The 15,067-nt window shown below is 54.6% G+C and overlaps 2 protein-coding genes across 2 annotated transcripts in view; one reads left to right on the top strand and one right to left on the bottom strand.

Moving 5' to 3' along the window:
- Window positions 1-7,068: 7,068 nt before the first annotated feature.
- LOC133362323 (tumor necrosis factor receptor superfamily member 1B-like) lies at window positions 7,069-8,999 on the bottom strand. Its single transcript, XM_061581254.1, has 3 exons — window positions 8,528-8,999; window positions 7,644-7,862; window positions 7,069-7,412 (listed from the first exon to the last, which is right to left on the bottom strand). The coding sequence occupies exons 1-3, from the start codon at window positions 8,997-8,999 to the stop codon at window positions 7,069-7,071; spliced, it is 1,035 nt and encodes a 344-aa protein (XP_061437238.1).
- A 1,769-nt stretch (window positions 9,000-10,768) lies between these two features.
- LOC133362318 (protein L-Myc-like) overlaps window positions 10,769-15,067 on the top strand; it is a 12,805-nt gene continuing 8,506 nt past the window's right edge. Inside the window, exons 1-2 of the mRNA XM_061581248.1 lie at window positions 10,769-10,876; window positions 14,097-14,809. Of these exons, the coding sequence (XP_061437232.1) occupies window positions 14,287-14,809 (523 nt within the window). The 5' untranslated portion in view covers window positions 10,769-10,876; window positions 14,097-14,286. The remainder of the gene's footprint in view (window positions 10,877-14,096; window positions 14,810-15,067) is intronic.

A 15,067-nucleotide genomic window follows, 5' to 3' on the forward strand; every position in this document is an offset into this window, starting at 1 on the left:
GAAAACAAACTCGCGTGACGTGACCCTGCGAACGCGTCCGACGCGCCGAGACGCGACGGGGCGGGTCGCGTGCGCTGGGCTAAGGCGCCGGGGGGGTAACCGACACCTCTTCCCGACTCTATGGGAACCTCATTTGCCAGTAAAAATATGATAATTGGTTTTTTACCCTTCTATCTGGCAACAAAACTGACGCCTTTTGGCGTCATCTGGTCCAAGGAAAGCTGTCTCGGGTGAGGACCAATCAACTTCAAGGACAGTGCATACATTATCAGAGTTGTGTTTTTTGTTTGTATTATGACTGCAGGCATTGTGGTCTATGCAAACATAACTCCTTGTAAAAAAGGTGTCAGTTTTGTTGCCAGATAGAAGGGTAAAAAAACAATTATCGCCTCTTCCCGAGTCGTGGAAAAGTAGGCCAAAAGATATACCCTCCATCAAGAGGGGGGGGCGGTCGCTCTTGCCGTGCGCGTGTCCTTCCGCAGCGCCGAGGGCCGGGCCAGCCGGGCGGCGCGGTGCGATTGTTCCGCACGGCGGCGCCGCAGAGCTTCTCTGACGTGCAGCGCAGCGAGACGCAACACGGCTCCTCGCCACGACGCACTCCCATCGTCCTCCACCACCAGCAACTCCACCACCAGCAACTCCACCACCAGCAGCTCCACCACCAGCAGCTCCACCACCAGCAGCACCAGCACCAGCAGCTCCACCACCAGCAGCTCCACAACCAGCTCCACCACCACCAGCAGCTCCACCACCAGCAGCTCCACCACCAGCAGCTCCACCACCAGCAGCAGCAGCAGCTCCACCACCAGCAACTCCACCACCAGCAGCTCCACCACCAGCAGCTCCACCACCACCACCAGCAGCTCCACCAACACCACCACCAGCAGCTCCACCACCAGCAGCTCCACAACCAGCTCCACCACCACCACCAGCAGCTCCACCACCAGCAGCTCCACCACCAGCAGCAACTCCACCAACACCACCAGCAGCTCCACCACCACCAGCAGCAGCAGCAACACCACCAGCAGCAACAGCAGCAGCAGCAGCAACAGCAGCAGCAACAGCAGCAACAGCAGCAGCAGCAGCAACAGCAGCAGCAGCAACAACAGCAGCAGCAGCAGCAGCCGATGCTGCCAGCGTGGTCGTCCTGCGTGGTTCTCAAGGGGTCTCAGATTCCAGCTGGGCTCTGCAGGACTCTGGCGGGTTCCTCCTCCACCACCTCCTCCACCACCTCCACCACCGTCTCCACCACCTCCTCCTCCACCACCTCCTCCACCTCCTCCACCTCCTCGTCGCACTACTGCCGCTGGTGCTCACCGGCCTCCCCGAGGACGGCTGCTGCTAAGAGGAGCAAAGCGATCTTGCGCGAGAGACGCCGGGTGAGAGGCCACGATCCCCTAGGTTGACTCAGACTAAAATCAAACTTGGAGGGGGGGGGGTGACATGGTTCAGCGGTGGCACGTTCGAGATTTGGTTCGGATCTCGCAGGCCACCCCGGCCATTACTGCGGCCATTGTGGTTGCGGGCACGGCATGGCCCAAATCAGCGACATTGTAAACACCGGCGCTGTCCCTGTATCAATGGGGATTGCAGCTGCCAGCGGCAGTCTCCTCCCTACTGGCCCGACTGCAGCCCAGGTGTCACGTGGTGACAGCTGCCGCTGGGGGAGGTGGCGGTTGCCCTTTCAAATGTGTAAAGTAGCTTGTCGTCACGTGAAGAGATGTGTAAATCAAATGATTGTTTAACTTAAAACTCGGCTCCATCCATCCGTCCGTGTGTCCATCCTCCCACGTGCCCGTCTCTCTCGCGTTCCGCTAATCTGTCCGAGTGTGGGTGCTTTGAGAGACTTCGCGTGATCGTGACCTGCGGTTTGGTCGTTGCTGAACGCGGTACGGGGTGACCAGAGGTCGCAACCGGGTACCCGATACCCTACCCAATACCCGGCTACCCGTACCCGGCCGGGTGAGGGTACGGGTAGCCGTTTGCGACCCTGGTGCGGCCGGGTACGGGTAGACCGTGAGTCACTGGTGAGTCACCGTTTGTCACTCATTCCCAACGTCTTGTCTCTTCTCACAATTCAAGTTCCTAGAATAAACCAACCCGCGCCTGCAACATGGCTTCATCCCAGAGTCGCAATCGGGTACCCGATACCCGTACCCGGCCGGGTAGGGTACGGGTACGGCCGGGTACGCGTACCCGTTTGCGACCCTGATGCGGCCGAGATACGGGTACCGGTAAGGAATCAAAACCCGTTTGCGACCTCTGGGGGTGACACGAGACGGTTGAGTTTGGTAGAGCCGAGTCCTCGCCACGGGGGGCAGAACGAGTGACATTCACGGCAACGAGAACCACGCTGGCGGCAAAAGAAGTGCGATCGGAAGGCGACTGACCGCCAGCGAGTGAACGGAGTGAATCGGTGATCACCGGATCGCCGCTTGAACCCTCGTTGCCGCTTCGCTCTGAGCGCCCCGCCCCCGGCTTGACCGCGTGTCGCCTGCGTGTCCATCCGTGCGTGCCCGTGTGCCCTCAGGTGCGTAACCTGAAGCGCATGTTCCAGCGCCTGCGTCAGCTGGTGCCGCTGGAGCTTTCGCACTGCCGCCCGTCGAACGCGGAGACGCTGCGAGCGACGCTCCGCTACATGCGCCTGCTGCAGGCCGTGCTGGCGGAGACCCCCACGGCGAGCAGCTCCTCCACGTGACGCGGGAGGGGGGGGGGGAGCGGTGGTTGACCGACGCCGGAATGCAGCACCCACCCACTGGGCCAGATGCAGGTGCGTGTGAGTACGATGCCAACCGCGCTGATCAGAGATGCGGGAGCAGGGGGTGGGAGGGGGGGAAGGACAAAAACGGTTGTGAATAGATTAGTTTTCAATTTGGATGGTCGTTTCAAAAAGTGCGCGGCTCCCGTGGTGAGCGTTCCAGGCGGCTGCGGAAGTGCATCTGAAAGCGCCGCGACGATGATGACGATGATGATGACGATGATGACGACGATGATGACGATGATGACGATGACGATGATGACGACGATGACGATGATGATGACGACGATGACGACGATGACGATGATGACGATAATGACGATGATGACGATGATGACGATGATGACGATGATGATGACGATGATGATGAAGATGATGAAGATGATGACGATGATGATGACGATGATGACGATGACGATGATGACGATGACGATGCGGCGACCGCCGTCTTTGTTTGATTGATAGCCCCTGAAGCCGCCGCCGCTGCCGAGAGGATGAGCCGGAGTCTGCGTGGTGCGGCTGCCCGTCCACGCGGGTGTCGCCTGCAACGGGGGCAGGGCCCAAAGGTCACGAGGTCGTGGCGGCCAATGCCAATCGCCGCACCCTCGCCGATGCCTCCTTCCCTTTGCCGGATCCGACAGCCGACGCGTCCGTGCGGTGACACCGCCGAAGCGAACCGCCTTTCGCTCAAACGACGGCCGCCGGACGTGAAACACGAGCGGTGTGGACGGACAGACTTGTCGACCTTCGTTAAGCAACAGGAAAGATTATCAAAGCACGTGCAAAAACGTCGCTGAGCCTTTGTTTTGTGTATCCAGCACAATGACACGTGCACGCATGTGCACATCAACCGCCCACGTACTCGCTGGGTGGTAGGCAGAGGTCACAACCGGGTACCCGATACCCGTACCCTACCCGATACCCAGCCGGGTATGGGTATCCGGGTATCAAGTATGAGTACGGCTACCCGTTTGCGACCCTGGTGCGGCCGGGTACGGGTAAGGAATCAAAACCCGTTTGCGACCCCTGGTGGTAGGTGGATAGGAGTTGGTCGGAATGCTCTAGAGCCCTCGCTCTGAGCTGCCAGGCCTGCCACGCAGTGGCGTGGGCACCGTGACGGGTCTTTCACTTCTGTTGAGTGCACGATGCCGCCCCCCGTTGTGTTTCTCTCGTTTGCTTCAGCGCCGTCGCGATGGTTTGGAGTTGCGAGTGCACCGCTGCACTGTCCTCTAGTTTGCCGTTTAAGTTGTGTTCCTTAAATGTTTTATTTCGATTTAAAGCTTTCGTGACTGCAGGGATTCATCTTCTTGGTTCTTTCGGTAAAGTCGTCACGTAGAAGGGAAATAATAAAATAATAAAAATAAAACATAATAAAATAATTCTCACGACGTTTCGGCCACAACGCAAGCAGCCGTCCTCAGGTGAAGAACAGGTATGTCGGAAAGACAGCGTCTGAATGAAACACCACCAGGCTTGGAGCGTATATTTAAGCTGGGTTGGAGGGGGAAGAGCGCCTTGACAAAAAAAATTACTGGGGGCCTCACAGTACCTGTCGCCCAGGGGCTACGGGGGGGGGGGGTGGGGGCTGTTCTTCTAAGGGCACGGGAAGGGTGCGGGTCAAGAGGTCACGCGGGGCGCAGTCACGTGTCTACCCCACCTGGCAATCTTCCCATCAGCATCAGGGCCCCTGACTTCTCATCGTGAACTGTCAGGGTCCCGCCACGACTCTACGGACACTGCCTCTCCTCCCACTCTCTCTCTCTCTGGTAGAGTTGGGGGGGGGGGGATGGGGGTGGCTTCAGGACGACCGCAATCCCTTGCAGGACAATGTAATGACTGTGCAGGCGTTCTGGTGAGTTTGGTCAGGGCAGCACGGCGATGAGGGATGATAACCGATGGACGCAGATGGAGCGATAAGATCGGAGCTCATGGGCAGAAAAACCTCGGTGGCTTTTTGGCATCGCAGCCATGATTGAAGGGAGGCTTTCAGCCAGCAGTGGGTAGAGCATAGCTGATGGCGTATTTGCGGATTTCGATTCGCTCTAAACTGCTGAGGAATTTTGAACGCGTATCCATTTTATGCAACTTTTATTTAAAGGTTTCAACAGTCAACACGTAACCAAACGTGGTAATTACAAAACCACATTTTACATTCCAAAAGAAGTCATTAACCAGTCCCCCAGTAGTTGACATTGGAGGTGCATTACGCTCTGCTCCAGAAATGTTTCTCTCAAAATCTTAACAACGATATATTTTTGTTATTTTTGTTTTCACTTTTCCGGGAACCATTTTGACAAACCACATCCTCATTTATCCTTATTGGTCCTTATTTTGTCCAACGATATTTTTGTATAAAGCTCTCATCGGATTGATTGTAAGGATATATGGGTGCAATAAACATAGTGATGGAATAAAATAAACAAATAGGATTTACCCTTTCTGAGGTGTTAAGAGATTCAAACACCAAATGGACCCCTATCACAAGGCATCCAGTCTGCACTAACCACACAGACTTGCGGTAAACCGTTGAAACAATATACTTCGGTAATGTATGCATCGTCCTTTAAACCGATTGGCCTATACAACAACATGGATTCTTATGATGAGTGTATCACGTTCGAGTTGCGGTGCCTTCTGCTAATAATTCCTAACTCCAAGCCAGCACGGTAACATTCTGTTAAACATCGAGAGGCCTGGTCGTAGGAGAGACTGTGAACACTGCTGAAATATTCTCTCTTCACGTGAATCAACATCCAAATCGGAGACTTTTGTAACATTTTAGCTGTCACAGTGTTCGCTGTTCGTAACGACACCGTACTCTTCTGCACCTCACAGCAGGGCAAATTGTCTGAAATGTTCAGCGATTTAAAGTTTCAGTCGTGAAGGAGTGTCTGTTAATATTGTCGGCTTATTAAAGTTATTCACTGTTCTTGATTCTTTCGGTAAAGTCACGTAGAAGGGAAATAATAACATATTAAAAAGAAAACATAATTGTTTTTTATTTATTTTATTTTATTATTTCCCTTCTACGTGACTTTCCCGAAAGAACCAAGAATATGAATCCCGGCAGTCACGAAAGCTTTACATCGAAATTTATTCACTTTTATGTTGTCTCCAAAGCAGTTTGTGGCATGCGGTAACCTTGATTTGTGTCCTCTGTTACAAGCCATGTCTCAATTTACAGAATGTAATTGTATTAATCACACCTCTTCATCGCCACTCTCCAGTTGATGTAATTAATGCGATGAGTGTTCTATGTTGGATCATTTAGAGGGCTTCAATCGACGGGCTTGAAAAACTCCGGCTACAGCTTATAAAACTGTCATCTCTTGGGATTAAGTGTCCATTACAATCTTGTCGGAGAACAGAGCATCACCCCGTGTTAGAGAACGCCCCGCAGAAGCATGCTACGTGGAACTACCACCAGGAGCCACAGCTTCCCTACACGCATGGCGAACAAACCAATGTTTTTAAATCCTTTATATTAAGTTCACTTTCTTGCGTGCTTACGACCGTGCAAATCTTTCGGTCGTTTTTTAACCCACTTCCCGTGATCCAATCGAGCTGACATTTTGTACACAGACTCGTTGTGCGAGACAATTAATGTTCGTGAAATTTTTTTTCCAAAATGTTACACTTTTTAGGACAAAAATATAATATTTAATTACCAATTGCTTAATGGTGCAATGCAATCATCTGACCCATAGGTGGCAGCCATCTCAAGCCAGAGGACGAGAGGACTCTAGCCGCCACGCATATAAAGGATTTATAGTGAAAAACTTTGTTTTTACGGGTTAATTTTTTTATTCTGAGACCCAGAATTATTCGACTAATCAATTTTAAGATGGCAAATTTCGTGCAGTCAACTCACTGGTCTTAAGAAGCCAATGTATCCACGCTTGGGCAGCTGACACATGGATTTAAATGCAACATCTCTTTGGTTGCTATATCAATGTTTCTGAGCCCTGAGCCAATTTCAGTAGAAGACCTCAAATTTCGATTTAAAGCTTTCGTGACTGCAGGGATTCATCTTCTTGGTTCTTTTGGTAAAGTCACATAGAAAGGAAATAATAAAAATAAAACATAATAAAATAATGTAATAAAATATTTTATCATGCTTAATTTGTATAATTTTATTATGTTAATTATTTATAAATATATATTTTATTATGTTGTATTCTATTTATTTTATTATTTCCATTCTACGTGACTTTACCGAAAGAACCAAGAAGATGGACATTCTCAAACTCGTTTTTTTGACTAACATGACCATTTCAAAGGCCCTTCCCCCCCATCTTGTTCGACCACATTCAGTCCGCCGCCGCCGTCGTCGTCGCGTGCATTCTCACCGACCCTCCTGGCGACGCTCCCTTTGCGCAAATCCCCAGCAGCATCTCGAGCTGCCTCTCCATCCTCCTCCCCCGCTTCGTCTCGTTCCCCCCACGCTGCCTGCGCCCTTCCTGCTCCCGCCGCCGCCGCCTCGCGGCACCGGCCAGAAGCTTCCAGATGTAGGCGGCCTCCTTCGTGTCGTGGTGGGCCAGGCACGGCAGAATCAGGTGACGGACGCTGTCCACGAATCGCAGGGTCGCGTCCACGCACGCGTACTCCGGCTGGGGCGGCGGGTTAGACGGCGGAGGCTCGGCACCATCTTCCCCTGCGGAGGGAAGAGAGGTGACGCGTCTTGCTACCGGCATACGACGTTTCGATTGCAACACAAGCAATCGTCATCAGGTGTAAATGAAATGAAATCACCCAGTACGGCATCTGCTGCCCTCCGAAGCCAGCAGCTGCTTCTCCGACTATGCCATCGATCTACGGTTGCCGCTAAAACGATACGTCCGTATGAAACACGTGAACGAGAGAGCGGTCATCGCAAGCGGCTCACCTGCCGGCCTCGCGTCGCCATGCTCCCGACTCCGCACGGACGCCCGTCGCTCGTGGCAGGACCAGCAGAGCGCGTCGTGCGTGGAGGCCCCGGGCAGCAGCTGCACGGAGCCCGGAGTGAAGCAGTTTGTGTGCGGGCGGCACGTGGCATTCGCCGATACCTCCGGGGAGAAGAATCCCCAAGGGCACGGGGCGCAGTACGTGTCTTCGTGCGGGGATCCTGCGGTGCCGAGCAGAGCGTGAGATGGGGGTGCACGGGCAGACAGAAAGAGAGAATGTAGAGATGCGTAGAGAGAGAGAGAAAGATGAGAAGAGAATAGGCATTGATTGGCGCTGGGAGATGGCTGGGAGATAGCTGGGCGATGGGAAAGTGGTGATAAGATTGCCCGGCTTGACGACTAAATACATTTACAAATGACGCATTTATAAATAACGCGACCTAACCCAAGAACCTTTATTATGAACAAATGAATGATCATCAGACGGATGCATATAGGAACCAATTAATGTCCGAGTGGGGTAGAAAGCTCGTGCTGGGCACGCAGAAGCTCTATCCCGATGGGCAACTGGTGATTGGAGGCAACAGAACAAATGAAATAATGCGCAAATGATTTCACCTCTCCACGAATGAATAGGTCATGTGCACTCGCGCCTTTAGCGAGGACATCCTGACTGTGCATGTACGAGCCGAGCGACATGCAGAACCAAGTACTACAATGAATGAAGAATGCATGAATGGGGAGTGTGGGCGTTCGTGCATTTTGGTTGATGGGGGAGGTCACGCGGAAGGAACTGTCATCGATTCAACTAATTAAATAAGACGCAATAATTGAGTAGCGTCTTGGTACGAGCGAATCGATCGCCGACTGAACCGCAACGACACACGTGGTGTATCCGCCCCCCGCCCCCCGTGCGTGCCTTTGGTGACGACGCCGTGCCCGGCGGCGCAGCTTCTGTGCGGCACGCAGAACTCCTGCAGCAGAAAGGTGCCCGGCTCGCACTCGCACACGCGGTCGTGCGTGGGGCTGCATTCCTTCGCGAGCCGCTGACCCTCCTTGCACCCCGGGCCGCAGTAGAGACACCGGTCCAGGGAGTTCCAGAACTGGGTGTAGTGGCGTGGCGGGCACCGAGTGCAACGTGCCTCCACGTGGGACGCGTCCTCCAGCTGCTGCTGCTGCCCCTCCACGGCCTTCGTGGAGAACGGCAGCGAGACGCGGTGGCCCGGGGGACACAGCCCGTACGGATGGGACGGAGAAGGCTTCTTTGCGTCGTCTGCCGACACCGTCGACGCCGCTGCCGCCCCCGTCGTCGCCACCAGCAGCATTGTCGCGATGACGGTGGTCATCGTCGTCGTCATTGTCGCTGGCGTAGCCCCGACGCTACCTGCGAAGGGGGGTGCGGGAGGAGCGCGCACGGTTGTGTTCAAGCACAGGTGGGAGACGTGACGTCGTCGGTGCGTGGCCGTGGATGGGGGGAGGTCTTCATTTCCGCGGAGGATCGAGCGTGGTTGACGACAACGACGACGACGATGTGGAGATCAGCAGGCAGGGGGTATCGCCGGCCATTCGATCAGCAGCGGCAGAGAGACGCAACGAAACGAAGGGAAAACGACCGAATTCAAGCGCGAGTTCACAGTCGATGGGGATAAAAAATGACACGAATGATCCATTCTTCTGGAATCTTCTCAACACAATCGGATCGTGGTGGGAGGGGATGGGAGGACGGGGGTCTTGGGAGTGCGAGGATGCATGCTGAGTGGATCATGGCACCACCAGTGCCACATCCTGCCGCACAGACACATCAACACTGCACCATAGACTCAACACTGCACAATAGACTCAACACTGCACCATAGACTCAACACTACACCATAGACTCAACACTACCCATAGACTCAGCACTGCACCATAGACTCAACGCTACACCATAGACTCACACTGCCCATAAGCTCAACACTGCACCATAGACTCAACACTGCATCATAGACTCAGCACTGCACCATAGACTCAACACTACCCATAGACTCAACACTGCACCATAGACTCAACACTGCACCATAGACTCAACACTACCCATAGACTCAACACTGCACCATAGACTCAGCACTGCACCATAGACTCAACACTGCCCATAGACTCAACACTGCACCATAGACTCAACACTACACCATAGACTCAACACTGCACCATAGACTCAACACTGCCCATAGACTCAACACTGCACCATAGACTCAACACTGCACCATAGACTCAACACTGCCCATAGACTCAACACTGCACCATAGACTCAACACTACACCATAGACTCAACACTCCACCATAGACTCAACACTACACCATAGACTCAACACTCCACCATAGGCTCAACACTGCACCATAGACTCAACACTGCCCATAGACTCAACACTGCACCATAGACTCAACACTGCACCATAGACTCAGCACTGCCCATAGACTCAACACTACCATAGACTCAACACTGCACCATAGACTCAACACTGCCCATAGACTCAACACTGCACCATAGACTCAACACTGCACCATAGACTCAACACTGCCCATAGACTCAACACTGCACCATAGACTCAACACTGCACCATAGACTCAACACTGCACCATAGACTCAACACTGCACCATAGACTCAACACTGCCCATAGACTCAACACTGTACCATAGACTCAACACTGTACCATAGACTCAACACTGCCCATAGACTCAACACTGCACCATAGACTCAACACTGCCATAGACTCAACACTGCACTATAGACTCAACACTGCACCATAGACTCAACATTATACAATCCTAAAATATAATCTTCATCTACCAACTGTGCTTTAAAAGAAAAAAAACTGACAATGTATTATTTCCTACACAGATATAAACTAATGCACCGCGTTGTTCACGCTTGACATCTCACTGTGCAGTCCAGTGTCTCGTGACTCACCCGCCCCCCGGCCTGTACCACCGCGGTGGATGTTGAGGGGGGGGGGGGGAGAGGCGGGGCCCTCCCGGCCAATGGGCCGCGGCGCTCACCAGCTCCACTGCGAGATGGGCTCGCCCAAGTTCCCTCCCCCCCCACCCCCTCCACTTGGTGGCGGGGTCCGACCACCCGCCCTGCCCCCACCCCAATGGAGGCTTCTTTCTCCACCACCACAGCTGCTGCTGCCGGCGGCGGCGGCTTCGTGGCGTTGCTGGCGTCTCTGTGACCCCCCCTCGTCCTGCCCCTTGACCGTGAGTAGCCCCCCCCCCACCATCACTCGTCACCCCGAGTCCACCAGCCACTTGGGGGTGGACTTCACTGGGAGCGGCTCTACAGCTCCTGCTCTGACGCCGACTTCTCCCGTCACTTACGGCAGCTCAGCGAAGCGTCTCATCGTCGTCATCATTGTAATCTGTGTGTGTCACGCTGTGTGTGTGTGTGTCACGCTGTGTGTGTGTGTCACCCTGTGTGTGTCACCCTGTGTGTGTCACCCTGTGTGTGTCACCCTGTGTGTGTGTCACGCTGTGTGTGTGTGTCACGCTGTGTGTGTGTCACCCTGTATGTGTCACGCTGTGTGTGTGTGTCACCCTGTGTGTGTGTGTGTCACCCTGTATGTGTCACGCTGTGTGTGTGTGTCACCCTGTGTGTGTGTGTCACGCTGTGTGTGTGTGTCACGCTGTGTGTGTGTGTCACCCTGTGTGTGTGTGTCACGCTGTGTGTGTGTGTCACGCTGTGTGTGTGTGTCACCCTGTATGTGTGTCACGCTGTGTGTGTGTCACCCTGTATGTGTCACGCTGTGTGTGTGTGTCACGCTGTGTGTGTCACGCTGTGTGTGTGTGTCACGCTGTGTGTGTGTCACCCTGTGTGTGTGTGTGTGTCACCCTGTATGTGTCACGCTGTGTGTGTGTGTCACCCTGTGTGTGTGTCACCCTGTATGTGTCACGCTGTGTGTGTGTCACCCTGTGTGTGTGTGTGTGTCACCCTGTGTGTGTGTGTGTCACCCTGTATGTGTCACGCTGTGTGTGTGTGTCACCCTGTGTGTGTGTGTGTGTGTCACCCTGTGTGTGTGTGTGTGTGTCACCCTGTGTGCGTGTGTGTGTGTGTCACCCTGTGTGTGTGTGTGTCACCCTGTGTGTGTGTGTGTGTCACCCTGTGTGTGTGTCACCCTGTGTGCGTGTCACCCTGTGTGCGTGTGTGTCACCCTGTGTGCGTGTGTGTCACCCTGTGTGTGTGTGTCACCCTGTGTGTGTGTATGTCACCCTGTGTGTGTGTATGTCACCCTGTGTGTGTGTGTCACCCTGTGTGTGTGTCACCCTGTGTGTGTGTCACCCTGTGCGTGTGTGTGTCACCCTGTGTGTGTGTGTCACCCTGTGTGTGTCACCCTGTGTGCGTCACCCTGTGTGCGTGTGTGTCACCCTGTGTGTGTGTCACCCTGTGTGCGTGTGTGTGTCACCCTGTGTGCGTGTGTGTGTCACCCTGTGTGCGTGTGTGTGTCACCCTGTGTGCGTGTGTGTCACCCTGTGTGCGTGTGTGTCACCCTGTGTGCGTGTGTGTCACCCTGTGTGCGTGTGTCACCCTGTGTGTGTGTGTGTGTGTCACCCTGTGTGCGTGTCACCCTGTGTGCGTGTCACCCTGTGTGTGCGTGTCACCCTGTGTGTGCGTGTCACCCTGTGTGTGTGTGTCACCCTGTGTGCGTGTCACCCTGTGTGTGTGTGTCACCCTGTGTGTGTGTGTGTCACCCTGTGTGTGTGTGTCACCCTGTGTGTGTCACCCTGTGTGTGTGTGTGTCACCCTGTGTGTGTGTGTCACCCTGTGTGCGTGTCACCCTGTGTGCGTGTGTCACCCTGTGTGCGTGTGTCACCCTGTGTGTGTCACCCTGTGTGTGTGTGTCACCCTGTGTGTGTGTCACCCTGTGTGTGTGTCACCCTGTGTGTGTGTCACCCTGTGTGTGTGTGTCACCCTGTGTGTGTGTGTCACCCTGTGTGTGTGTCACCCTGTGTGTGTGTGTGTGTCACGCTGTGTGTGTGTGTGTGTCACGCTGTGTGTGTGTGTGTCACGCTGTGTGTGTGTGTGTCACCCTGCGTGTGTGTGTCACCCTATGTGCGTGTGTGTCACGCTGTGTGTGTGTCACGCTGTGTGTGTGTCACCCTGTGTGTGTGTCACCCTGCGTGTGTGTGTCACCCTGCGTGTGTGTGTCACCCTGTGTGCGTGTGTCACCCTGTGTGCGTGTGTGTGTCACCCTGTGTGCGTGTGTGTCACCCTGTGTGTGTGTCTCACCCTGTGTGTGTGTGTCACCTGTGTGTGTGTGTCACCCTGTGTGTGTGTGTGTCACCCTGTGTGTGTATGTCACCCTGTGTGTGTGTCTCACCCTGTGTGTGTGTGTGTCACGCTGTGTGTGTGTGTGACCCTGTGTGTGTGTCACGCTGTGTGTGTGTATGTCACCCTGTGTGTGTCACCCTGTGTGTGTATGTCACCCTGTGTGTGTGTCACCCTGTGTGTGTGTCACCCTGTGTGTGTGTCACCCTGTGTGCGTGTGTGTCACCCTGCGTGTGTCACCCTGTGTGTGTGTCACCCTGTGTGTGTGTCACCCTGTGTGTGTGTCACCCTGTGTGTGTCATGCTGTGTGTGTGTGTCACCCTGTGTGTGTGTCACGCTGTGTGTGTCACGCTGTGTGTGTGTGTCACCCTGTGTGCATGTGTGTGTCACCCTGTGTGTGTGTGTCACCATGTGCGTGTGTGTCACCCTGTGTGTGTCACGCTGTGTGTGTGTGTCACCCTGTGTGTGTGTGTCACCCTGTATGTGTCACCCTGTGTGTGTGTCACGCTGTATGGGGAGCGGTAGTGTAGCGGTTAGCGTGCTGCGCTATGAACCTGGCGACCCGGGTTCGATTCCTGCTCACGGCCAACATCAGACGATTGTCTGAACCGGTCCCGGGCCTTCCCTAGGTCGACTCAGCCTCAAATGAGTACCTGGTGCGGTGTGTAAACATTGCCACTAGGGAGACAAAGGCGGTCGGGCGTGGTGCTGGCCACCCACCCCCTCGTGTACCGTTCCGGCCTTCATAGGTGCTTGCTAACAGCACTTGCCCCTACAGTCTGTTAAGGCTATATGGGGGATCTTTGTGTGTCACCCTGTGTGTGTATGTCACCCTGTGTGTGCGCTCCCTCTTGCGTCCCAAGTATTCACTACACAATAAAAATTCTCACGACGTGTCGACTGCAACACGAAACGTCGTGAGAATTGTTATTGTTTTATATTTTTATTATTTTATTGTTTCCCTTCTACGCGACTTTACCGAAAGAACCAAGAAGATGAATCCCTGCAGTCACGAAAGCTTTAAATCGAAATTTAACGTCCCGGAGATGAATGAAATTGAGCTGTGGATGAGTAACAGCGCCACTTACGACTCTGTGTGGTGTTTGCTCGCTTTGTTAACGACGCTGCTTTCTTTATTGTTTGCTGTTGTTACAGGCGAGCCCGGCGGCCCCCTGCAGAAGAAGTAAACAAGACGCAACAACAACAGGGAGGAGGGTGGTGGTGGAATGTAAACAAGAACAACAACCCCTACCCGCCACCACGCGGCGTGTTGTCGCGTGACGAAAGTAGCAGCAGCGTCATCATCATCACCACGTGTAGCAGCAGCGTCGTCATCATCCACGCAATGTCTGCCGGCAGGGATGACTCCTCCTCCTCCTCGACCTTCTACAACGGCGAGGAGTTGCACAGCGACTGGCACCAGTCCACGCTGCCCAGCGAGGACATTTGGAAGAAGTTTGAGCTCCTGCCCCCCGCGCTGGACGGAGCGAACTCAACGCCAACGCCGCCGCCCTCGGGCGATCCGAGCCGCGAAGGCGGCGAAGTGGCGAGCCGCGGCCACGTCTGGGACCCCGCCGGCGGCAGCGGCGTGGGAGCCGTGGGAGTAATGCTGCTGCGGGACTGCATGTGGAGCAGCGCCGCCTCCTCGGCCAGAGCCACGCCGGGGCGGCTGGCGCCCGCCGACAAGTCGGCGCCGCCGCCGCCCGCGGTCTCCCGCGCCGTGCCGAGCCCCGCGGCCGCCGCGGTGCCCGCCGAGATGCTGCCCTTTGAGCCGGGAGGGCGGCACCTGCCGGCCGAGGGGCGGGAGGATGGGGAGACTGTCGTGGGCGGGGCGATGTCTCCCGGCAACGAGACGCGCAGTGATTCGGGTGAGACTTGCACGCTGTTTTGCGTGTTTCTTTATTCGGTCGTGTTTAGCGCGGTCGTGCCTTTTGTTTTTTTCGGTCAAGTCACGCAGGTCAAACATGAAATTAATCACGACGTTTCGGAGGCAACTCGAGCTTCCATCTTCAGGTGGAACAGTTACAGCAAAATCACCGTATCAAGTGAAGCGAGCTCTGAGAGACACGAGATTACATAGAGGTTAAGAGGGGGGGGTGGAGCCTAACCCCGAACCCTGACCCCTA

Source organism: Lethenteron reissneri, unplaced genomic scaffold (assembly GCF_015708825.2).
Source record: "Lethenteron reissneri isolate LAM-NWPU_2019-01 unplaced genomic scaffold, ASM1570882v1 scaffold_1433, whole genome shotgun sequence".
Classification (NCBI taxonomy): Eukaryota; Metazoa; Chordata; class Hyperoartia; order Petromyzontiformes; family Petromyzontidae; genus Lethenteron; species Lethenteron reissneri.

What these genes read in the sequence shown, in the direction of transcription:
- LOC133362323 (XM_061581254.1), bottom strand. Translation starts at nt 8,999, where the DNA reads ATGACGACGACGATGACCACCGTCATCGCGACAATGCTGCTGGTGGCG. An exon ending in GCGGGGGGCGGATACACCAC is followed by an intron (nt 7,863 to 8,527) that starts GTGTGTCGTTGC and finishes TCGGCACCGCAG; the next exon opens with GATCCCCGCACGAAGACACG. An exon ending in TGGCGACGCGAGGCCGGCAG is followed by an intron (nt 7,413 to 7,643) that starts GTGAGCCGCTTG and finishes TTCCCTCCGCAG; the next exon opens with GGGAAGATGGTGCCGAGCCT.